Source organism: Conger conger, chromosome 17 (assembly GCF_963514075.1).
Source record: "Conger conger chromosome 17, fConCon1.1, whole genome shotgun sequence".
NCBI lineage: Eukaryota > Metazoa > Chordata > Actinopteri > Anguilliformes > Congridae > Conger > Conger conger.
The window spans coordinates 20,498,945-20,525,118 of record NC_083776.1 but is presented as its reverse complement, the minus strand read 5'-3'; the positions used below and the strand labels follow the sequence as shown (position 1 = coordinate 20,525,118).

The window sequence follows — 26,174 nt, the reverse complement described above, 5'->3', positions numbered from 1 at the left end:
CGGTACCTATCAGGATATCAAACTGTTTATACATTGCACTGAAGAGTCTGCCAAGGAAGTTCTATCTCCTTGACTAATCAACAGCTTCAAAAGTGATTAAAGGTCTGTAGCGGAACCAGGAAGGAATGCGGAGCACTTAGTCTCCCTGATTAATGGGCTTTGTCTCAGCTTTTCCTCGTGGAGGTCTAGAAGCAGAGGCCCAGTTCTTGATTTTAAACAGTTCAAGAAACTGAGACCCGACTCTCTCTCTCTGACTGGGAAAATTTGAAAAGCTGAGACCAAGCTATTTATTCTGGTAAATTCTGGTAGAGAGACACAGCTGTCCGAGAAAGTTCTAGAATTTGAGATCCAGCTTTCGGAGCTAGAGAGTTCTAGAAGCTGGGGCCCAGTATTCTCTCTTCAACTGAGTTCTCGAAGAAGCTGAGATCCAGCATTCTCACTTCCATTTAGTTCTAGAAGTTGGGCCCCTGCTATCTCTTCCCTTGCGTTCTGCTTCCTCTCGCGGTGAGCTCTAGAAGCAGAGGCTGAGCTCCTTGCGGACGGAGCACTTCTTGCACTGCACCACGCAGCACCAGTGGAAGCGGCAGAGGCAGTTCTCCTCGAACACCAGCGTCTCGTCCCTGTAGCCGCGCTGGCAGCAGAGCAGGTCGCAGCCGCTCACGTCCATGGCCGTGCTGTTGCAGACGCGGCCGCGCGTGCCCAGCGAGCCCGTCTTCCTGTTGGGCAGGCAGAAGTCGGGCGATTCGGCCGAGTAGATCAGGTCCTGCTTGTCCGGCGGTTTGATGTTGTGGCCCACGGGGATGAGCGTCTTGCCGTCGTTCCCTCCCATCACCTTGAAGGCCCCGTTAAAGCGCTCCAGCAAGCGGTCGCCCACCTCGCGAAAGTGAGGCATCTTTTTCCAGCAGGTCCTTAGTGTGCAGGAACCAGACAGCCCGTGACATTTACACTCGGTCCTCATATAATTCCTCACCGCCTGTAGTTAGACACAAAGACAGATTGGTGAGATAAAGGCAGACGCTGCTCTGAAAGAATTCAGCCCCCTCTGCCCTCCGGCAGTCCCAAGGCTCACAGGTCTTGACTGCGAGATTGTTTTGATAAGGCCAGCGATAATTAACCAAAGATAGATTATAGATAGATAGAGAATACTTACAAAATTTACTCTGCATTTTATTTTGACAATTAGTTGTTTTTTAAAGACTTTTTAAATATTACGTTAAAGCATGATTTTCTGAGTAAGAAATGTGCAGTCCCTGCATTCTTTTTTATTTTTATTTTGTTCACATCTCTGCACTTTCTAAACCGATACTTTATGGCATGTTTATTGCTTTATTCCTTTAAGGAAACTAACTCTCTAACACCCAGAACTGAAACGAACTTTTACATGTTTTTCTCATTTTGAGAAAGATGGGCATGCGTGCCTGCAGTTTGAGAACTGTCACTAATCCACCGAGAAAGACATTTCTGCCTCGCCGGGTCGCACACCTGCTCTCTGCTCTGACCCCGTGCCGAGACGAGTCTGCGGTGGGAGACGGGGTCTCACGGTGTGATGGAGCGACGCGGACACACAGCGAGCTCAGGTGAGAAGCCAGCAGTTTATTAGCATTAAAGATAATTACCCGCTGCAGTCAGGCGTACTGCACAACAGAGACCACATTCCCCACTCGTCTTCGACGGGCCGCTAAGGCGCGAGATAGCTCAAAACAACCGAGTTCAGCGACTTCCACTATCCCGTATCTACTGAATGATTACTGAATGCCTTTAATTAAGAATGGCAGCAGACGCACACAGTAGCTTCGAAATGTAATAGCAAATGTTTATATTTATGTCATAGCTAATATTTATGTACAATTCCTGTGTCAACAGTGTAGTCCTTAAAGAGAACAAATATGCTTGAGCAACCTGAAGTGAAAGAAACTGTATTTACGTACAACAAATCCGTTTGGAATTTCTGAATCTGGAGGTCATCGACAGCGCTTGTCAACGATTGCGAGTTTGTTTAAAAATGAAAAGGTTCTGACGTGAAAGACAAGTCTAATGAAAAGGGCTGGTTTTCAGTGGCCGTGTGAACAGCTCTTGTAGCCAGTAAGTGTAATTCACACCGTCTCCGAGCTCTCCCAGCCACACAGCTGCTTTTGGTTTGTCTTATCTGGTCGCTCGGGCCTGACAATCTGAGTACATCGGTGTGGGGAATAAAAAACTGACTGTACATGAAAAGTTATGCAAACGCATCAGTGAGTCACGAAGAAGTGTTTTCAAAAACATCTTTTCAAATCAACGGTGTGCCAAGTCTGCGAAAACACCAGATCGCATGTATAGTTCAGAAACAAAATGTAAAAAAGGAAAAATCGATAGCATTTTGGATAATGCTTTTCTTAATGGTATAAATAATGACTTTCAATGGTTCAGTGAGGTCAAGTCAATATATGTCATGAATTGCATGTTGATATTTAACCTCCACACCAGCAGGTGTCCCTGTGCATGCCTGGAACCAATTCACACCATATTTTCTTTGACTAATCTTGTTTTACTTCTTTCTTTTTTTTAAAGTTTAACGTACATTTAAGTATTTATATAATTTCAGTTTTAAAGTACAGTATGTACCTGATTGATTGGCCCAGACACGTTTTGTGTGATGATATGTATTTTCGGTTGTGACTGAAGCATCTCAAAACCTGATAGTTTCACAGTGAATGACTGTGTGATTTAAAGCAAGACAATTTTACACTTCGACTCCAAAGCAGAGATTTTATGTGTAAATATTACCTGATTATAATTTAATTTAAAGTACATAAAATCTTATTTTTTGCCTTTTCCTATGATGCACACCACCTTGCTCAAGGAAATGAATACCTGTATCAATGGTACTACACACTCTGCCTCTGCTTGTGCCACTCCAACTTGTAGGAAAAAAAGAGACAAATCTTTGTCACTTTTGTCAACTATCTTAGGACAGCCCAGATCTAATGAAAATGCGGTCAGTTCTCATGAAAATGGGGTGTCACACCAGTTCCTCTTTGAGCTCTTAACCTCATCTGTTGCGCCACCTCATCTGTACTGTAAATGCAGGGTTAAATCAATAAAGCAAATAAGCTGAAACTCTCTCCCCTTTCATGGTTGAATGTGATCATAGCTTCAATATCAGTTCGTAAGTAGCTTGGCTAATTTCAGGCATGCGAGAACAGGCAGTGTGGTAGCTACCCATTGGCCAGGCTTGCTGCAGCTAAATCACAGCTCTCTGGAGTTTGGGCTGCTTGGGAAGTGATGAGTGCTGTACCAGCAGAAAATTATACAGACCTTTACGTTACGATTTGTCCATAAATAATATGCCTATATGCATAGCCTCTGGAGACATGTCATCACTGTCCAAGCTGCTTAGAGTTGCTTTTAGGGTATTTTCTTCCTTTAATCCATAAACCCACTGATACCACTCTACTAGCCATCATCAAACCAGCAGGATGTTGGTTCTGTAAATATCTAAAATATTCTTCATCACACATAAAAACTATCTGGGCCAACAGAAAAAGTAATACAAACTAAACTGAGATATTATGAAAATATATGAATTATTATCACTCCATGACATCAACATCACCATGAGTAAACTAGAGGTTTGATATCAATAACACATATTTGACTGGCCATGTTAATCTGCCAATACCGATATGACCCCAATATTACGATGTAACGCTCATTTAAACATATATGGTACATTTTCATCTAATTAGGCCTATAATTAAGCCGCAGTGTACGTTACACTAACGGTAGGTAAGGGATGGGCTGGTACTCTACCAATCGTCCGGCCTCGTTGTTGTGGAGGTCGATCAGCGTCCTGATGTCACTCTTCCCCTTCTTCCTCTTGGCGTCCATGAACTGCTTGGACTTCTCGTAGCCAAACTCCACGTCGTCCCCGCAGCCTCCCCACTCCCACTTGACGCTGTCGGTGCCGGAGCCCGTGGTGGGTTTGGGCGGGGCGCGGCTCCGGGTGGCCTCGCAGCCACACTGCAGTAGCTCCCCCATGCTGCAGGCCTGGGTCACCGTGTGGGTAACCCCTGCTGACGTGATGGCGTACACGAACGCCGTCTCCCGGATATCTGTCAGAGAACAGGCAGGGAACCGCGTCAGACCTGCAGACCTGATGGGCGTTCGACGTTCACCAACACTTGCCAACGTATTAAAACTTTTCTGTTTCACAACAAACGTTAGCTAACGCCATCTCCCGGATATCTGTCAGAGAACATGCAGGGAACCGCATCAGACCTGCAGACCTGATGGGCATTCGACGTTTGCCAATGTTTGCCAACTTATTAAAACTTTTCTGTTTCACAACAAATGTTAGCTAACAGTATGAGAAGGTAGTACTCAGCAGACGGAAATGGTTGCCTCCGGAATGACGGACAGGCAACAACAGTTGACAATCTTTCAGCTGTTCTAATGCACTTTAATCAATTTAAGTACAGCTAATCTGCTAGCTTGCATTGTTTCACCTAAGTGACCTAAGACCTAAGAATCCATTTGTATTAAAAGGTTGTTGGTGGTGAACTAAATGGAATATGAACTTAAAATCATTCAGCAGTTTTCTGCAAACGTAGTTTCACACGAACATTTGCCATCTTGAACACACGTCTGAGTTCAAATAGTATTTGTTTTGGATTCAAATACTTTTACTAGGCTCTATTGATCTTGCCTGGTGCATTTCAGCCTGCTAGGAGGAGCAGGTACGCAGGGCTTACACTTTTGCGATTATTTAATTTCTTCCAAGACGACATTTGAATCCATAACAAATCGTATTTGAACCCGGGTCTGGTACACTGACCCCTGCCTTGTGTCTAGCATCACTGACGCTATGTAGCAGCACAGCAGTGACTGCTTAACTAAGGCTCACCGCCAAACACGTGCCAAAGAACAGAGCTGCCTGCTCCTCATTTCACAATCTACATACCCCGCACATTCGCTGTAAATTGTTGGACCGCTGTGTTTACAGCACCATAATAACATCCAGTTTTTCACATACTTAGTCAGTTTAATTGGTCAGAAAATCTGGGCATTATACATTTTTCTCTCACAGAGATATAAACACCTCACACCAACAGCGATGGATGGGTAGAGGAAGGAAAATAATGAACTGTGAGTAGTTTGTTTATGAATACGTGTGAATGAGGATGGAGGGTGGAGCGGTGTGCAAACAGCCACTGCTCTGCGTGCTGCTGGGTGCGTATAGTGGGATTTAGTGGGTGGGGCTGGATAAAAAACAGCGGAAAGTGCTCGTGCCGTGCGATGGGCTCTGAGTCCAGCGAGGCGATATTAATACCAGCTGTCCGTCCACACAACCGGGGACATATCCCTGCAGCGCTGTGTGTGTGTGTGTGTCTGTGTGTGTGTCCTCACCGGGTAGCAAAAACAAGTATGTGTGAGTGTGTGTGTGTGTGTGTGTATGTGTATATGTGTGTCCTCACCAGGTAGCAAAAACAAGCATGTGTGAGTGTGTGTGTATATGTGTGTGTCCCTGCTCTCACCTGAAGGCTATGGGTGGACAACTACCTGCATCTTTGGAATTATTTATTGGCTAAAGTGCATGTACACATTACCTAGCTAATCATTTTAGCTTTGCAATTCATCAGTGCCACGTGCCCACTGATACGGCTTTGCTGTACCCTCTCAACGAGCGAGTTGCGCAATCCAGTCGAGAATAAATTTCTCCCACCGGGTTGAACTGAGACTGTTGCAGTGACGCCACTATTGCCCAGTCGGCCACAGGAGAGGTCTCTGTGGCCTAGAGAAAGGCCTCTTGCTGACAAGCAGGCTTACTGTAGCAGAAAGGGCGGTGCTGGGGAGCGGGTTATGGATGTGACGATCTGAAGGCAATGGAATTGAAAACAGTTGCTAGGTGGGCCAGGGTGGAACTAATCAAAATCGCAGAGGATTCCACAACGTTGAGGGAAGAGTAGCCTACAGCCGCAGTTAAACCCACAAGTGCCTGAGCTCGCCTGCTAGACATCCCCACCATGGAAAAACAAAAATCCCACCGTTAGAATATCAGAGGGTCAATTTATCTGCCCATACAATGAACAGGCATTCCAAAGGTCTCTTAAGAGATATTCAACTGACCAAGAGCAATGCCCATCAGATATGTTTAGAAAGTATATTGGCGGAAAAATCATATCACGGAAAGACCAAATAAAACATTAACGTGAGTGAAGCTTTTGTTTTAGCTTTTAATTAATGCAGTTTTAATCCTCTCATGCTATCCAAAGCACATACAATTGTCCTTTATCTAATCACTGTGAAAGCAGAACGAAGCCTGAACTCCATTCGTCTGAATTAAAGAGAAGTATTATGGAAAAGTGTTTTGATTCAGTGTAAAATGAACAGATAAGATGCATTATCTGGGTGATACATTTTGTATGCCAAGCTTACAATGAAAAGGGATATGTTGTAAAAACAGAAGTCCGCCATTTTAATCGTTTAGGTATGCGAAAGGTTAAGCTAATATTTGTTTAATACTTACGTGGGTGTGCTTGGCAAATTTTGAATGTTACCGTCTCCCCCGGGGAGTGTATTTAACGGCTATATATGCATATGAATGTCACATATGAATGAGTGACATGGGCTATGAAGGCGTATTAAAATCTCTTGATTTCAGCTCCGTTCTTAGTCCCCTCCGGGACACAAATTCCAAACACACTTGTTCTCGGGCCTGTGCCCGGGCCTGTCTCATTGAGTCGCTGATGCCAGAAGGGGCTTCTGCAAGAATTAGCAAATATTTTTTTAATACTCAATCTTTAAGGCAATGATGCATGCACACAAGTTTTTAAAAAAAACTTACCCCCGTAAAAACAGGAGGCCCTGCTGCAGGTTGGACATAGCCTGACAGGTGTGAATAATTTTGATTGATTTACTTTGCCTCTATGTGCTCCCGTCCAGGGGAGATTAATCTCTGCACATATCTTATTGCATACCTGAAATCCATTTTATTAACTGGAGACACATAGAGACACAGCCAGTAATCCCAAAGTATGCATCATACTCTGTTACTCCTGGAAAGATATACATTCCTAAATGGGAAAAAATGTCTATGCGACTGAAGTCACACCGCCATAGAGATAATCGGTTAATTGCTTTCACTGCGACTTGTCTGTTGATCTCTTTGAATTCTGATTTTAAATTTATGACCACTTCAGAACAAAGAAAGAAAGGAAAAAGCATTGGAAGTAGAACATCATTAATATGGGCTGAAAGGGGTCTTTAATTATACCTTGAATGCTGGCGTTTAAGGGACGCATTCTGCGCATGTTTGGAGGTGTGTAATTGGATTATACAGATGAAACAAGAGAGACGATTGGCTTAATTCCTGTCATAACCGTCTGCCCTGGAGGGATTGCAGTGTGTTTGTTCTGCGACCACCCTGTTACCTGATATGGCCCCGGCGTTTCACCCACAAACCCCCGAGTTTAACAACCGAGGCCCCCGCATCGCCTCCTGCCACACTCCCAACGCCGTCCCGAGCTTTGTTTTCAGGTATGCGATGCTTCTCACACCGGGATCCACGAGAGTTCATACCCCTTACGCCAAGTTCTTTGTTCCTCTCGCAGCACAAACGGGTTCACAGGTAATTACAGTCATGCTATTGTGACAACAGCTCCATGCATGGTGGAGTAATATGCGAGGGCGAATGCGTCTGAGATATTTGATTACTTGGGGAATTAAGAAACATCACCTGAAGCGTGATATCATGCAGGACATCTGAATACATGCCCTGCGCCGACGCAAACAACCCGACACCTACACATTTTTTGCCAGGCTGGAATTCTTTAAATGCCAGCTGCCAAGAAGCCCTCAGAAGTGCCTCTACATTACCGCTCGGTATGCGCGAGCATCGTACATTGCCGTGGCAATACCTTGGAACATTTTTTCAAAAATAAATAAAATAATACTTTCTTTTTTTTAATAAAAAAATGTGCTTCCAACATTTAAAAACAGTATCAGGCAAGGCATGTGAGGAAATAACAGACAGAGAATGAGACTATGAGCAACATTCCCTAAAGGGTAAAATAAATTGCCCACACTCGAGCATTATCGCTATTTTTCCTATTAGAACCACGTATTGTCATGGGGCATCCTTAATTGCTTCATTACAGCCCAGAGACAACATGTTTGAGCAGCCAGGAGGTACGCAAACCGTGGCGAAATTAGTTTTCTCTCCGGGGCCAAGAAAGCGCCCAGGTTTAGTTTATATGTTCGAGAAGGGGAAGAAAATAGCCCGGAGATATTTTTGCAGAAGGAGAAAAATGTAAGCCACTTTGCGCAGGCTCTCTGCAGCCCTGACACGTGTTCGTTACGCGCAGGTACGGCAAGACAATGGCAGTGATTCTTCAAAAACGGACAAGCACTTAAATCACAAGAGGTCTTGGGGACTTCATGACTCATTTCCATCTTATCCAGCCGTCTCCTCTTATTCTGTCAATTTTTACACGGTTGTTCCAGACACAGTGATAGATGTGCTTCTTTAATCCTGCCTTGACGTGAATACCTCTCCGCTGTGAACGAAATCGGTGGAGAAGCTACTTCTGTAAACATTCCTCACACTCTCCGTGAGGAAGAGAGACTAGATCATTCCATGTGCTGGGGGTATATGACCATGCTAACACACAGCAAAATTACAGGAGGAACATTACTGCACTTGCAGCAGCACTCAGAGTCCAGAACCACACTCAAAACCAGCAACCTGAAGCTCTGCCCTCTGCTGGTAGACATCAATAAAAAATGTTTCAGTGTTTCCAGGAGCAAATGTACACTGTATAACCACAAGATTTGAGAGGTATCTGTGTAATACCCATGTTCTTCACTGAGAAAACATCACTGTGTTAGTGCGCCCACAGACTACTTAGGTTTGCCACAGAAGATTACAGGCCTCAACATGACTAATAGGACTTGGATATGATGTGAAACACAAGCAATCATGACTAAATGGTAAGTAGTTCCTCTTTTCTGCAGAGGATTTAACTGAGTGAGTCTTGGATCGCACATCATCTTAATCTTGTTTAGGCGTATGTTTTTTTTGGGTGTTTTGTGACTTTAGCAGAGCAGTTTGTATTTTGGCACCTTAAGTTAAGAAGAGGCAGAAAGGACCAATAAATTGGTTGAGTGTAGGAACTACCCTGCGGCTCAAACCACAGAACTCCCATTGTGATTACACAAAGGCTGGTTTCTGTGTAATATAATGTACAAGGGTGCGGAGAATCTTCAAAAAAAGTCATCAAAATGAGAACGCGGCAGGGCCCGTATTATTTTATTAGTCACTTCAAAGGGCTGCAAAACATCAGGATCAATGGTTACGAGAAGCAATTTTGGAGATAATTCTAAGTGCAATCTGAGGCAGAAGAGGATCACTCAAGTGTAAATCGGTCTGCTTCAGAAACAACCGCTTTCCTTGTTCTCCCATGCGTCCGAAATCAAGGCATTGGTATGTATCAACATAGAGGAGTAGTAGTTGGGGCGATGGACTCTGAACTGCAAGGTCACAGGTCCCGGATAACATGCTGCCATTGTACCTTGGATGATGAGGTGGCATGATAATTATACTGACCTATGCATTGCAATTATATACTTCTCTCCCTACTTCATATAAGCGTGTCTAAGAGTGCGAGTGATATTATTTCAAGTTTTTGCTGCAGGAGAGCTGTTCACAGAAGATGGCTCCTTACCTTGTTGCAGTATTTTTCCAAAGTACTTGTTCTGACTGGTGCAGTTCCAGCGACGGAAACGGAACTGGAACTGGCACTCTCGCACCCCCAGTTTGGCACCCTTGGCGACCTCGTTGACGATCTCGGGCTGGCTCTGGCACAGTTCGGCCTGCTTGCCCGCCAGTCGCTTGGTCTTCCTGCAGATGCTGTTAGGGTCCATGACCAAGGGGCTTCCTACGGCCCTGCAGAAAGCAACAGAGTGTGAGAGTAGTTGCACATAACAGTCCAATGTGCAATTAGACCGGTTATAACACTCCATTGCACCAATAGACATGTTATAACACTCAGATGGATCATTAGACAGGCCATCACACTCCAGTGCACCATTAGACAGGTTAGAACACTCTTGTGCACCATTAGACTGGTTATAACACTCCACTGCAGTATTAGACAGGTTATAGCACTCCATTATGCTATTAAGACAGGATATAACATTACAATGCATCATTAGAATGGTTATAACACTACACCAACACTGTACCATTAGACGGTACCATAGACATAAGGCACTGTAGCACTATGTCATGGACTAGACTGGCCATGCACTTTGCAGTATATACTGTACTATGAATGCCTTGATATTTACAGGACGGCCAATCAGATTCCAATGAATAGAAATAGAAATATTATATTGGTGTATATCAGGTTTCATCAACACTACAGCACTACACAACATCAACACTTGACCATCACATGGTGCTAGATAATAGGGCAGAGTACAATATGCTCAAAATGTACGAGTGCACACTCTCATGCATTCTGGGCATACTGTACCATCCTGAAGGCACACTTCTCCTTTTGTCAGAGCTCAAACAGCAGGCCCGGACTCAGGAGAGAAAGCGCTGTTGAAAACGATTAGGCCCATAGGCTGAACGCAGAGGAGTGTGTGAATGGCGGTGTATCTCAGGAGGCGTTGACAGATGCGTGTTTACAGCTGGGCAAATCAATTATTAGAGCTTCAAATGGGAGTCCAGGGACAGGCTTCATCGCCCTGGGGGCACGTAGCAGCTCTTCCCCCCTGACGGTTGTTATGACGTAATGTGAGAACGGCACTTATCGGCCCGCTCGCTCTGTTTAATAACTCCGCCGGCGCGATCGTGATCCATGAAGCCGGTTGTTATCGGGAGGACAGCTGAGGGAGTCGGCTGTGGGAATACCTCACCGCCTCTCCCTCTCTGCCCCGGTCCGCCAGTCTGTCAGATTAATAACGCATTCGTCCGCATCGTTCGTCACTTAGCCAAGACGTTTAACCGAAGGCCTGAAAACCCAGCGTCGCTTTTACGATAAGAGATGCATAACACAGCTGCTTCGGCCACGGGGCTCCTCCCGGTGCTATCGGGAAATCATTTTCAGTTGGAACCATTTATAAACTGTAATGATGGGCTAAATATAGTAAATCATAACTGTCTAAGAATAATTATTTTGTCAAAATAACAAAATGCTAAAATGTGAGTATGCATGTGGCGGTAAAAAATCTTAAGTATCAGATACGCAGATATGCACGCACTCTTTTTTCACGACAAATAATTAATCCAGATTAGCAATTTGCTGAGTACCAATGGCTACTTTCTCCCATACCCTAAAGACATGGACTTCCATTACTAACTACGATGTAATGTTATGCTCCACAATCAAGTCTGCACACAACCGAACAACGGCGTGTCGAGACATTCTGGTGTACATTTAATAAAAAGTAACCATTATACTTGAACTCAGGAAAACCTGACATGTTTTGAGGATACAAATAATGGCGAGATAATTGCCGACCCTACGTAAACAGATTACGTTTCGCGGCACCTCGTGCGGCTCCGAGCGGGACAGTGGGTGTAACTGCGAGAGCTGACAGTTGCGATGAGAACATCTCTCTGTGACTTCTCCTCGGCGATGGTATGCACGAGAACGAGCCCAAGTCCTCTGGCTTCGGCCCTAACAGCTTTTGGATCCGATCGGCCCCCTTCCACTTATTGACGATTTATTGACACCGTTTCCATGGACACGGCGCGAGGAGGAACACGCCGCGGTATCTGCGGGTAGGTCACACAGCGATCCGCTCGAACCGCCCCTGTGTTATTACGGCTGCAGATACGGCCCTGAGCGGAGGCCCTGCCCGCTCGTAAGCGCTGATTAGCAGATGTGCCACGGCCTCCCAACCTGCGGGAGAACGTCTGCCAGACACGCAGCCTCGACACGCAGCTCCGACACGGCCCTTGAAGGAGCACGGAAAAGAACGGGGCTCGGTTTTACAGCAGGAGGTGTAGACTTGTTCAAAAAACAGAAGAAAGCAGACGGTGTTGGAAAGCTTTTTTTTCCCCCGCACCATGTTTCTCAGTTAAAGGGAGAGGTAACTCATTTTTCCACTGTCAGACATTAATTTCCATTAAGATTTCCATTACCCGAGGGCACTTTAATGCTCTGACAAGTGTTGCCATGCGGTCGATAAATTGCCCACACAATTTTAATGTTATGGTGGTTAGGTCAGGGAAGATATATTTGCAATGATCATTTGTTGATATCACATATGGCCACACATGTTTTTGAGATCTATTTTAGCAATCCAGAGTATGCAAACAGTAATGCTTCATAAGCAGAAAAGCACAAAACAGCTGAAAGCCTGTTCAATGTATTGCTGCTTTGCAAAGAAATCAAAATGACAGAACAGTAAATTAAATTGATTAGGAGGAGCATATAATAGATGCCATGGTTCAAACAATACAGCTTTGATTCATTCGACATTTCTCCTTCAGTTTGACAAAAAGAATGTAGATGATTTTGAGGGAAGAAGCTTACAATTGAAATTGCCAGTCAAACTTGATGACAAACGTTGAGTAAATCCAGAACTATCCACTGTATATGGAGATATGCTGTCTCCCAGTCAAGGCGATTCAGTGTTTAGTCACAGCGCACAATGACCTGAGAGACCCTCAGAAGAACAGATCACCTGACATGCACCGTGATAAGGTATACGAGCTATATCAGGGGCTTAAAAAAGATGAGATATAGGAAGTCATGAATTTGTCTCTGCCCTGTGTGACATGTTTGCATTTCTTTATCTCGGAAAGAGAAGCTCCTGAACGCGATAATTCCAAGATAGTGTCTAATCGCGGTATAATTGAGGATGTAAAGTTGTACCTGCGATCAGGAACCTATGGGACACTGACATGCGTGAAAAATCCCAAAGATAAAAAGGAAGAAAATAGGGTACGGAAACCGCGATAAGGATCACTTCTCCAAACATTCCTTCCTAATGCAGACAAGTTTTTCATTGGGCCATCTGCCCTGCCGAGGACCTCAGGTTACATCACGAATAGAATGGCCATAGATAAGTCCTTTATTCGCTTTGAAATGAGCGAATTTCATCCTCCTTAATCCCCAAAGTATGCTGGATATGAAGTCAGTCACGACAGGGCTGGAACGCAGGCGAGTGGCTTGGGTTCGGTTTTTTTGCGGTCGGTGGCTGGGAGCCACGCTGCAATCTTCGCTAGAACTCAACACTAAATCAAATGACTGGAGCTCAGCGGCAACAGGACACTGATGCGCCTCTGCTGTCCATCACACGCTCCTTTCCAAATAAACACGGACAGGGGGAGGAAGACGCGCCCGGCGGAAAAATCCAAGCATGCGGAAACCGGAGGAACCCACATGCTCGGCGGTGAAACGCAGTACGCTCGCTCTGTGGCGAAACCCGGCCGCTCCGTCGCTATCTGCTCCCATCTCTCCTTCCCTGATTGTGAATCTCACCAGCTTCCAAAAAATCCAGTCTCGCTTACAGATCAGTGAGGAGATATCCTATAGGCACGGTGTCAACCTTCATCTATTTCGTCCTTGACTTCGAGTTACAAATTGAAGTCGGTGTATTTATTTTCTTTCTGGTCCATATGCATTACTGGTTTAATTAATCTCCGCAATGGCCTAACTCATGCTACTTATTCTTTAAGACAGACAGTTATTGTAACACTCACGTGAATCAAATTACCGAAAATGTAAAATTAAATAAAGAACACAGAGTAGTCAAATTTAATATGGTTCCATTCAACGGGTGATCAGTACAGGGTGCATACATGCTGGAGGAGACAGGCTAGTTTAGAATGTGCAGCTGAGGATCTTCAGCGACACCAAGGAAGGTGACCAACCCTTGGACAGCAAGCCTCAGTCCTCTCCCTAGATAATTTGAGAGAGACTGATAGTCTGGGAAGGATGTGCTGAGCCTACATGGCTTCTGGGAACGCCTCTGAAATGCTCAGCGCGCATGGCGTGGTGTCCTGTATATCAGACAGAACTTAGCCTTGAAGCCCACAGCTGAGGAACGTCTGAGAGGGTCAGTTCAGCCTGTTGATGAAAGCATCTTTGTCCTGGTCGGCTTTCTCTGCAAAGTCCAGGTGTGCTATCCGAGAACGACTTCTCCTTTCTCTATCAAAGAGGGGACTTGCTGTTTAGCAAACAGCATTTTGACCTTGATTTTGAGAGGAGCTACAGGTGGGGTGGGGGGTATTCTTGGAAATATGAAGTCATGATACCAATGGTCATTTATTTGAGGACTTAATGGACTAATTGTCTCTTTATTAGCACAAAATCAGTTAAGGTTTTTCTTTTAAACTTAATACATTTCAGCATGCTGAATTGAGGATAGTTTTATGATGACATATATTCATTGCCTCGAGGTCCACCTGAAATTCCAACACTGACCCCTCTTGTCTCGTTGGTTTTACCACAGGCTGTAACTTAACTCTTCACAGACCTCCACGGCCACGAGACATCATAGAACCCCCACCCCAAGATTTTCAGCAGGATTCTGTTCGATGTTAACAGTTGTAATGGTAAATTCTACATTTAAATTATGATACGATCAATTAATATATCTTACTGTCTGTGACACGGAAAATGTTACAAGAAACTTAAAATATTGTAGTGACTTTCCTTTTATGATAAGGCATTAATGTTAAACAATCCAAATTGCATTGAAAGGGAAATTACATGGTAACATGGGTGCTAACCAACTTGGGCTCTGTCTACTGTGCTAAAATAGTGAAGATTGTATCCTAAATATGCTCATTTTGGTGAGCTGCATGCAATTACTGTAGAACTATAGAACAGTCTGTTTGCTTGTGCAGGCCATTTTTACATGTACTCAAAATATTGTAACAATGATATCTTAAATAATTTTATCAAAGTAGGAATAATGTGTTCCCCAGCTTTCTGTGTATGAGGGAGCTCACATACAGTATTATTATAATTAATGAAGAATGAATATATATATATATATATATATATATATATATATATATATATATATATATAGCAAATAATTGCTGAACTGAATACACGTTACTGCCAAATTCTTGTAATACATAATACATGCTCTTAAAATGCAATCTTGTAATCTGATAAACCATGTCAAAATATCAAGTAAAATCAAGACCTTGTGCATTTGGCACGAATGTAAAGGAAGTGAGAAATTTCACTGTTGTCGGAATATTAATCCGTCCGTCTCCATCATAAAATAATAAAGTTTTAAAATACGTTTTGTTTGGAAAGTGACAACATGACTGGATGTCAAGCGTTTTCCTTTTTTTAATCAAATCAAATTAAATTAAATTAAATTAAACAAAACCATATTCGAATCATGCTAGTTCCCAACGTTAGCGTCGAAAATTGCAATTAACATGTCAAATGTGCATCGAAGGATAGCTTACCACCACAAGCCGATAATGTTCACTGGGCACAGAAGGATAAAAAACAAGGCAAGCTGAGTTCGAGACAGTAGAATCATCCTGCTGAGCGTGGGTCCCTGGAGAAATATGAAATAACTGCAAGATGAAAACCGCTAAGTTTTGTGGCTGTCATGCAGAAGTTTCCATGGAACGTCTCGTGCAATTTTGTACACCCAAAAATGCGTGGTGTCCAATGAGCTCGTATTCGGTCACATTGTTCACTTCGACAAGTCAGTGGAATCGACAGAAATATCCGTGGTGAAATTAGCTAGGTAACATCGTTCTGCCATACAGTCAGCCTTGACGCTTACCAACACCAAAGACCAGAAGAACTGTCCCGAAGGTGACAAGCACGCCCCAACTAAAAACTCCCAAATTCCAATAGCACAGCGATTTCAATCTGGCAGCGAGGATCCGTACAGCCCGCGGGGGAATGGAACGGAGCCAGACCTCGGGCAGGAGTCACAGGAAAGAAAAGCAAAACAGCCAAAACGTTATGTGAAAAAATATATCCATTTGAGTTTTTTAAATGTTCAAGCTTCGTTGACACCAGTTCCGTTTGTGAGTCTTACTCTCCGCCAGTCAGCCAGAGTGTGGCTTCGGATTGACCGGCTACAGGTAGGCGTCAAACACATCATCTTCAGCTATGCTCACACCGAAGGTCTTTCCCCCCGCAGCCTTCAAGAGAGAATGTATTTTTGCCTTTACGAAGAAATGTACTCATCTCCCGCCCGGCGTGACGTCGCTCCGGGCCAAAAGAAGTCCTTACTGTCACTCAAAAAAAAAAAAAATTGAATAATTTCTGGATGAAGCTGAATGAGTGCAAGAAGTACCTCTGCTTAAGGAGGACGGAGACAAAAAGAAACGGTTCTAGTGTTTTGTTTACTGTAAAGAAATAAGAGCGCTCCGGAATGAGATGAGCTCATTTCAGGTTGCCTGTGTGGGCCTTGTAGCTACAGCTTATAAAAGCACGAACAGCGAAGACACACTGTTGTAAAGCATCAAGATGTCAATATAGTATCGGAGTTTCAATGTAATCTAGCATTCCCTGCTCTTCATAGGGTATTATTGGTACTAATATATTAGCATTATTCACATCCAAAAATACTTTATATAAAAATACAATACAGAGCCATCATGGCAGTGAAGTTACAATACATTGTGCTTCTAGTCGTTATTTCCTCATTTGTATTTGTATTTGTATTTTTCAACTCCGTGTACATACAGTATGTAGGTCTATATTGTTTTCATTGCATCTCAAATCACTTAAAAGAAGTGTAAGTCAAACAAGACCAAGGTACATGTAATAAATGAAAGTCACCAGCATAATATGCATATTTTTTCTAGGAATGAGGGAAGCCGTACAATAACGTCACTCTCTACTGCACAGCTGGCTGGTGAACCTCATGCAGGTACAGCCCTGTGATGTAGCTTACTAATGCTTCCCATTGGATTTGTATGGCTGAGGCAGTCATAAAACATCAGTCTTAGTCCACAGTAGGACTGCTGACACATTGCCTAGGTCCATATGGAAGACTGACTGGTACCCCTCTACGTGAATATGCAGTAACAAAGTAGACTTTTCTCAACAGACTGTCGTTTGTTCGTTCCTGCGTACGGATTTGTGATCAAGATCATGATTTTTAAAACATTATTGAGATTCTTTTGCCACTATCCTTCTCTCCACTAGAAGTTGTGAAATAATGTTTCCCCTATAAATGTGTCTTTTCAACACACCCAGCTGGAAATTTTGTTTTCATGACCTTGCAGTGTTTACCTGAGGGTGTTTTCTTTCAGTTGCAATTGCTCATAACTTCTCAGAACTTCATTTTAGTCATCAGTAACTGTGTGCTCTTTTCAGACTGACTTCAGACGGTTGCCTGAGAGCCAATTCCATTTATGTCACAATAGACCTGACATTTACTCTTCTCAGCATCAAGTGTCCTCTAAAGACCTCAACTTTTTTCCTGATTTAAGCAGCTCATTTATTTAAGATCATTGTCACAGTACGGCTTGAGTTCTACATTTCAGTGTAACCGCATTTTCAGAAAAGTATACTTTTCAGACTTTTCACGTACATTTTAAATATGATGTATAACACCTGCTGCTTGAAGGGCTCAACAGGCCCATCTTTGTAGATGACTTCTCCATACATTTCACATTTGTCTGCATGCTAATAGCCGTCCACATTCAGCAAATGGCTTCATTATCAGTCTTGCGTGACGTGTGTCCTAGCACGTGCATCGGTTAGCCCCAGCAGACAGAAATCCATCTCTACCCCAAGCTTTAAAGTGGCCAGAGTTCATAACTCAGCAGAAATCGAAACCCCCTCTTGCTTTTGTAGTCTCCAAATGATTCGCTATTATATTCCCGTCTAATGAAAAATGAGGAAATCAATCAGAACGGGTGACAGTCAAACTGGCAACGCCACCGACGGCCATCTTGTGTGCATGTATCAGCTCTCCCCTTTGATATCTCCCCGCAGAGGGCAGATCAGATGGGCAGTTTGTCTGCTATCTCACAGGCTGGTCTGCTTGATTTAATCTCTTTGTTTTTCCCCAAGCATCAAAGGAGGGGGAATGGAAGAGTTTTGTCTAAGCCTCAGGTGTGTTGTGGTATCAGCTGATCAACTTTTACATAAAAGAGAAAATGAGCCTTTGGTGCCTCCATGATATTTTAATCAGTAAGAGCAGAATGAAGGTATTGGCAATGTCATAGTTGTTACTGTATCACCCTAAGAGAGTCAGGCACTGGGTAGATAGAGGGAAGAGGGCGCTGTGTGTGTGTGTGTGTGTGTGAGTGTGAGTGTGTGTTTGTACAGGTTACATTGTTAGCCATATCAGGAGCCTGCTTAAGTGATATAAAGCATGTGAAATTCTGAGGAAATAACATACATGCATTTAAAAAACATTGACAAAGCACGCCGTTAAGTATGTTTTGATATTTTTTCACTTTACTGGTGAACAACCCATTTTGTGTGTGTACAGTCCTTCAAGTCTTTTAGCCTTTTTTGTGTATACTTCCAATCGTTTTGTGTGACAAATTGTGTCCCGACATAAACTATTTACATTATTTAATCAGCATAGTAATTAAGGGAGGATCTTTTGCCCGTACAGTATATTCATGTGCAATGGAAAAATGCCCTTCATAAACTATGAATGTTATGAAACTCTTGTAATCCTCAAGCTATATTTAACTTGGGGTTAATTGGAGACTTTTTGATATTAATAATATGTATTTCCACCTGTGTGTGTGCAGGTCTGTGTCTACACTATGTATGTGTGTGTGAGAGAGAGGGAGGGGGGGGGGGGTGCTCTGGGGGGGGGGGGGGGGCTGTTTTGTCAGGGAGGGGTGATTTTTCATACTTGGCTTAAACTTTATGGACAATAAAGATCCCATTTCAAAGTGCAGCAGGGTGTTGGGCCTGGGGTCTTGGCTGAATGTTCCTGGGAACAGGCTTCAGAAGACCCAGGCTATGTCTTTAGCTGACAGCACTGGAGACTCCAACAGAGCCCTACCAGGACCTTCCCCTTTTTATTGCAGGCTTATCCTGCCTCATCCCTGCCAACAGGCCGTGGAACTGAGACCTGGAGTCTGGGACTCACCGTCCTGTCTGAATAAGCCACTAATTTACCAAAAAATACAAACAATTTACATACTGTACATATATAATTTTTCTGTTTCATTGGAAACCTGGTTGTCAATAAATACTTCCTGGAGATTATCTTCTAAAAAGATTGGAAATCCTGTCATACGTAATAGTTCTAATATTTAGTGAGAAATACAGGCAAAATCAAAAACATACGACGCTTATATGCCATAACCTTTTTGAACAGACCGCAGTCATTTCTGGAATCCCTTGGAGAAGTCAAGTTCATGAAATTCCTGAACAACTGGCAATGGAATTCTTTGGAGAAAAAAAAAACAAAAAAACACAATGCTCCCACATGTTTGGGGATTGTTTTAAATGGCAGCAAAATTATTCTAGAACATGAGTGCAGATGACAATGCAGAGTAAAATCGCATGATGTCATGGGACTAATGCTGATGCAAACGAGATGATGTTTTAAGCGGTAGTGTTTTTACACTCATATTTGTCCTTTGATGTTTGTGGTGCCCTTCGAAGCAACTGATGTCACCTTTGAACTAGTTGAGTCCAAATCGCATTCTTCCTCAAAATGTCATTTCCATGCAGATGATGAATTTTTTTGGTGAGAATGCATTTCCAGCTCAATTGGTTATTGGAAAGCTAATTAACGCCAACAGAGGTTCTGATGTTAACAGTGCTGAGCTGCGTTATTGGAAAGATAATTAATTAGGTTCTGATGTCCACAGAGCAGAGCTGGGTTATTGGAAAGATAATTCATTAGGTTCTGATGTTCACAGAACAGAGATGGGTTATTGGAAAGCTAAGTAATTATTTTCTGATGTTAACAGAGCAGAGCTTGGTTAGTAGAAATATAATTAATTAGGTTCTGATGTCCACAGAGCAGAGCTGGGTTATTGGAAAGATAATTCATTAGGTTCTGATGTTCACAGAACAGAGATGGGTTATTGGAAAGCTAATTAATTAGGTTCTGATGTTCACAGAACAGAGCTGGGTTACTGAAAGGTTAATTAACTCCAGCAGTGGAGGTTCTGATGTTCACAGAACTGAGCTGGGTTATTGGAAAGCAAATTAATTAGGTTCTGGTGTTCACAGAACTGAGCTGGGTTATTGGAAAGCTGATTAACTCCAGCAGTGGTGGTTCTGGTGTTCACAGAACAGAGCTGGGTTATTGGAAAGCTGATATACTCCAGCAGTGGTGGTTCTGATGTTCACAGAACAGAGCTGGGTTATTGGAAAGCTGATTAACTCCAGAAGTGGTGGTTCTGGTGTTCACATAACAGAGCTGGGTTATTGGAAAGCTGATATACTCCAGCAGTGGTGGTTCTGATGTTCACAGAACAGAGCTGGGTTATTGGAAAGCTGATTAACTCCAGAAGTGGTGGTTCTGGTGTTCACAGAACAGAGCTGGGTTATTGGAAAGCTGATTAACTCCAGAAGTGGTGGTTCTGGTGTTCACATAACAGAGCTGGGTTATTGGAAAGCTGATATACTCCAGCAGTGGTGGTTCTGATGTTCACAGAACAGAGCTGGGTTATTGGAAAGCTGATTAACTCCAGCAGTGGTGGTGTCGTCCATGTGCGTCACATTTAATACTCCACAATAATATCTCTGCTGAACTCCTCTTTATTAGATTAGCCTTGGCCTGGTCCATGGTGTTACCCATTGTGTTCTGTGAAACAGACCTAACTGCGGCCGTTTCTCTGCTGCATCCAGCTACTTCCATGACCATGGACAGTCCGTTTGGCTACGGCCATATTTATACAAACTCTTGGAACTTCTCAGGTGTCTCACTCGAGAGGTGTGAGGTTCATACTTTATGCCAGTGTAAGAATGCTGCTGTGGCTACACTGTTGTATGAATTTGGTGTTACTGTCAGATGGACACCCAAACCAGTAAACCACGAGAGTAGCTCCTTTCATTCGTAAGTAGAATTTACATAAAGCTACACGATATCTACTGTTCAATCTATCATTAAATATAACTAGTAATGCTGAAGTCCAGGTTCTGGGAAATTGAAAAAAACATGATAGAGAAGATAATACGCACACACTGATACCGAGTATATGCATGCTTGCCTGTACAGGATTATGAATGCAAGAATGAAGTAATGAACCGCCTTTACAGAATAAAATGTTGTTGTGTAATAAGAGCGAAACTGGTTGGCTGCCTGTGAAAGAGAAAGCTCTGGGCTGCGCACGGTGCTGTTGGGACCGTAAGAAGTCACTGTTGTGTTGCACGTCTGCTAGGAGATGCTCTCAAAAGATTAGGGGCCGCAGAGCGATCACTCGTGCGATAAAGTCGGTTCACAGTTCCTGAAATTAGATTCGGGGCGATCCCGTGTGTCATTGTGCATGACTAAGCAACCAGAGTTTCATCGCATGCTGCTTCCTGTACACACACTCACTGCACAGATATGAAGGATCGGAGGATATCACATTATTAATCACGTCTCTTGTCTGACAACATTGACACTGTCTGAAAACTCTGACCTGAGTTTGAAAATACAAAATCTTCTTGAATATTTGAACAAAAGTTATTTTTTCATTGTTCCTCCGAAGGAAATCCTGATTTCAGAATTCAGACAGAGTTGAATATTGGATTTGATATGGATGTTTTGGTAAGAGGCGGTTCAAGATTAAGCTTATTTTATGTTGAATTTTCATTGAAATATATTGGTAGTAATATGGGTCCCTTTGACACAAAGTTTTCTTATCCTTCTTGAGATACCACACGGTAGGTAACTCAAGTGACACATTGCGGTTTAGATGTAAGGTTATGGTTTGTGAGCGAATATCTCCACCTTGTGGCAAAGTCTATCTCTGAGCACTGTTCTTACTGGAACATTGTTCATGTGTTAGCTGTATTCATTCTGAATTGAATCTTTAAAAAACTTTCAAAATATTTTCAAAATGCACCATTTCATATTCATATTTCAGAAAGGAACGTTTCCATTAGTATGTCAAAAAAAGCTGCTTGTTATGAGATGCCAGAGGTTATAGTCTCATTCAGGGTCTTTCATTTCTCTCATGAAATGTATTCCAATTAAAATTATATGAATTATAATTAAATTACAGGAAACTTTCATTTAATATTAAATGTTCTTGTCAACTTTTCACTGAGTCGGACATTTATTAAAAGTTTCTCACTTTTCAGGCAAGTAAAAAAACAGGGAAAATTCCAAAAGTATCAAATGCTTAGATTTTCTTTTTGAACAAATTCCAAAATCAGCAAAAATAGCCACTCTGACCTGTATTATTTTGGCTTTATTTCACAATATGAGGCAACACAAAAGCACTGAAAGTGCCACGCTGTGTGTATGTTTGTGTGTGTGTGTGTATGTATGTGTGTCTGTGTGTGTGTGTGTGTGTGTGTTCATGGGGGGTGGGTGATAGAAGGATGCGGTCTAGAGAAATTGATAAGAATCAGCCATAATAAGAAAGACTCTAGAGCCCAAGAGATTATTGTGAGGGATTTTAATGTTGAGCTTGGTTTTATTCAAAAATTTTATTCAATTCATTGTCCAGCCACAAGCAAACGCAAGCAAAAACACAGAAAAGTGGTCAGTGTGTCCTTTCAATTTCCAAGTAACCCCATGTTGTGTACTTTAACTTGCTGAATTAATATTTCTGGCTTAGATGTGTGTCCCAAATGTGTTTCATATTCAGTCCCTGAATATGAAACTAAATGTAATCAAGCCACAGTTATTTTACTTCAGTGTTCAAATCAACAAGCAAGACCGGAAACAAGGCAACGCCATTTCCATTTTCCGTTCTGTGAATGTGGGGGGGGTGACCGCTCGCATTTTTCTCAAACTTTGTGTAAATGTTCTTTATATATTCAACAGAGCCTCATTGGATTTTCCTAGAGATGTTGGCTCTAAAAAACTTATGGTCATTCAGAAATGCTGTATTAAAAATTAAAATGTGCTCTACTCAGATTAATTAATGTCTTGTTATTGGGTGCTGAATCCGTCTAGAAACATAACAAACTCCATGGAAAAGAGCTGCACTCACAGTCAGGTCCTCAGGATTTATTAAAAGAACAGACGCGTTTTGGCAGAACAAGCCTTCCTCAGTGCGTGCATTCAAAAATGCTAAATCGTGCCGCTTGCCAATTTGTTTTCTATATTTGATGGCTTACTACATCAGTACCACTAGGTCTATGGCTTCCATAGGCCGTTTGGTTAATAGCAGTCACAAGGAAAATTCAGTCAAATCGATCATTTATTCCAAACTCCAAAGTTGGGTCTAGCCAGAAAGTTCATAATCTGAAAATAGAGCCAATATCTCTAGAACAACAAATTCAACATGGCTAATGTTTTGCATGCTCTCTATTGAATGTATGAAGAGCATTTACACAAAGTTTGGACACAATTTGAGTGGTCACTCCCCACACCTCTGGTTGATTTTGGAATCACCCCAAACTTTGTGAATGAAAAAATCCCCTGGACACGTTTATTTAAGCATAATTCTAAAAAAATACAGTTAACCTTCAGCTTTGGAAAAATGTAACCGATTCATACCTAGTTGTGAAAGTGTCTGAAACCAACAACTAAAGAGAAACCATGTCTTGCCATGAGGCAAGATAAAGGCTCCAAGAGAAACACGATATGGTTGGTTTGTGACTGAGGTTAATCACATTACCTTCACATTTTTCGACTTCACAGCACAAAGTGTCCCCAGGTGAAATGATGTAGCCATGTAAATTGCCATGTCAACATTCATCACATATATGGGCCTTGCAAACCAACCTGAACATGTAGTTAATACAGTTGTGAAGACTTGCTACAACACAATAGATATATTTTACTAAGACTAAGGTAATGTGCATGAATGGATTGATATTCAGAGTCTTCGCACATCTTCTGCACGTAATTCTGGTACATTCTTCAAACGATGTGGGCGGAGTTTGGTGACTGGGTTATGTGTGCAGTAAATCCTGATTGAGAGGTCCGCAGGGCCTAATTATGTCTGTGTGTGCACTGTGTGTGTGTGTGTGTGTGTGTGTGTATGCGTATGGGGTGTGTGTGTTTATATATGTTTGTGTGTGTGCATGTGCACGTGTGTGTTTGTGATCATACTGAAGAAGTAGTGCATGAAGACGCATATGCCTCCTGGGTGCTTATGTGCAGTGTGCGTGCGTGCGTGCGTGCGTGCGTGCGTGCGTGCGTGCGTGCGTGCGTGCGTGCGTGCGTGCGTGCGTGCGTGCGTGCGTGCGTGCGTGCGTGCGTGCGTGCGTGCGTGCGTGCGTGCGTGCGTGCGTGCGTGCGTGCGTGCGTGCGTGTACGTGTGCTGAAATGTGCCTCCCTTATCGGAGCACCCCCCATTGCTACTGCAGCATAGCCATCACAATTTATACCAAAAAACATATACCTTGCCAAACACTTACTTACAGTAGTAACATTTTGTAGGGGTTCTTTTGGGTGGGGGGTGCATGTCTAAATGACCAATCTGGCTCCCCCCACCTCCCAATATGCTACTGGAATAATTTAGACTTCCTGTCTCCCTCTGAGCCTAAGCTATGATATACGTACACATTTATTATGGAGAGGAAAAAAATGACAACCCACATTTAACCCACATTTGTTCTTTTATGTTTCAGAGCTGTCTTCTTTCTTCACAAATGAAAGCCCCAGAGTTTCCATCCGCCTCGTTTTAAAGCCCCAGGTTCCTCTCCTGTCTCTCGTCTGTAATGTACTTATGAGGGAAGTGGTGTAGCTCATGGTCTTTTCTTTCTGTAAAATGGCAGTAGGAACAAGAGACACTACCTGGACCGGAGGCATTCTAACACTGAGCTAACAGGATATTTATTTTATGAATATCATAAAACTTTTCTGTCTTGTATTTACTGCTGTACATCCTGTTTTATTCACTACTTTTAACTCGCAGTACATTTTCAATTACTGTAGTTTTTGTTCATGTGCAGTGTATGATTTATACTATACCATGACTATAATTTATCTATATTGTAGCATTACTGTTTTACCATCATTTGCAACTACAGTATCAAGGTAAATACAAATGCAGCTGTCCTAAATTAAGATGCAATAAACCTAAAATACAAAGTATGACAAGAGGGCTAAAAGATTGAGACGAGTGATACACAGGTGATTCATATTGCAGGGGTCATCGTACCACAGCATCATTCATCCTTGTAATATCCTAGTATTGTGCATATCAAGGATTGTCAGTCACAAACTTTCACTTTAACCACGGAATATGAGCCATGTTTTGCCATGACGCTCTTAGAGCAGACGCAGGTACCGCATAATGTTTTCTGTCGCAGTTCCGGTCTCTGACCACCAGATGCCGCCATTTCCCCAGCCCTCGTGCTGATTTTAGCTTGACCTGTCGGTATTGATTAATTCTGCGTGCTTGTTGTCCTTAAATTCCCTGTTCCTCCCGTCTCATCGCTTGGGCTTTGCATTCACTTGCATGTTGACCACAGCCGCTAGTCACCCCTGTCTAGTTTGTATTCTGCAGTTTCTCTCCTGTTGCTCCTATTTGCTGTTGTGTTGTTTCTAAGCTTCATGTTCAGTAGACCATGTCTGTGTTTGATAGACTTACCTCTCAAGTCAACCTCTGCCCCTGGGTCCTTGTCCATGTGAGTTATGACAGGTTTCTGTGTTGAATTATCCCTGGCAGATCATAGAAGATCCTATTTTGACTCTGTTTATGTTAAGTGAACACTAAAGATGTACAGTATGTGTAACAGTATACTGAGGTTCTTGTGTGCATATGCATATGCATATATTGATTGTTGAACAGAACCGGGGTAGCATTTCTCTGAGCATGCTCAGGAACCCATCGATAATGACAAATGTTTGGTATTCTAATCTATAAATCCAAACGGAGAGAATAAAGTAGTAACTACAATTTAACTTACTGCTGACTGAATCCTTTCTTTCAATTTGTCAAAACAATTATTTCATAAGCCTGATGGATGATATAGCAGTTGTACAGATAAGACTGTGTTTTGCATTTCTCAATCTAACCTCCTCTAAACAGTAATTAATTATATGTATTTATGCTAATAAATCAACCATTTTTAGGAGATATTCTATAGCGTTTATATGTTTTGTCAGTCATTAATACTGTGCCACAGTACCCTATTGGA

General features: G+C 42.6%; 1 protein-coding gene across 1 annotated transcript; it reads right to left on the bottom strand.

Moving 5' to 3' along the window:
- Nucleotides 1–511: 511 nt before the first annotated feature.
- LOC133116942 (protein Wnt-6-like) lies at nucleotides 512–16,073 on the bottom strand. Its single transcript, XM_061226973.1, has 4 exons — nucleotides 15,431–16,073; nucleotides 9,702–9,922; nucleotides 3,790–4,091; nucleotides 512–973 (listed from the first exon to the last, which is right to left on the bottom strand). The coding sequence occupies exons 1-4, from the start codon at nucleotides 15,505–15,507 to the stop codon at nucleotides 512–514; spliced, it is 1,062 nt and encodes a 353-aa protein (XP_061082957.1). The 5' UTR covers nucleotides 15,508–16,073.
- Nucleotides 16,074–26,174: the final 10,101 nt, after the last annotated feature.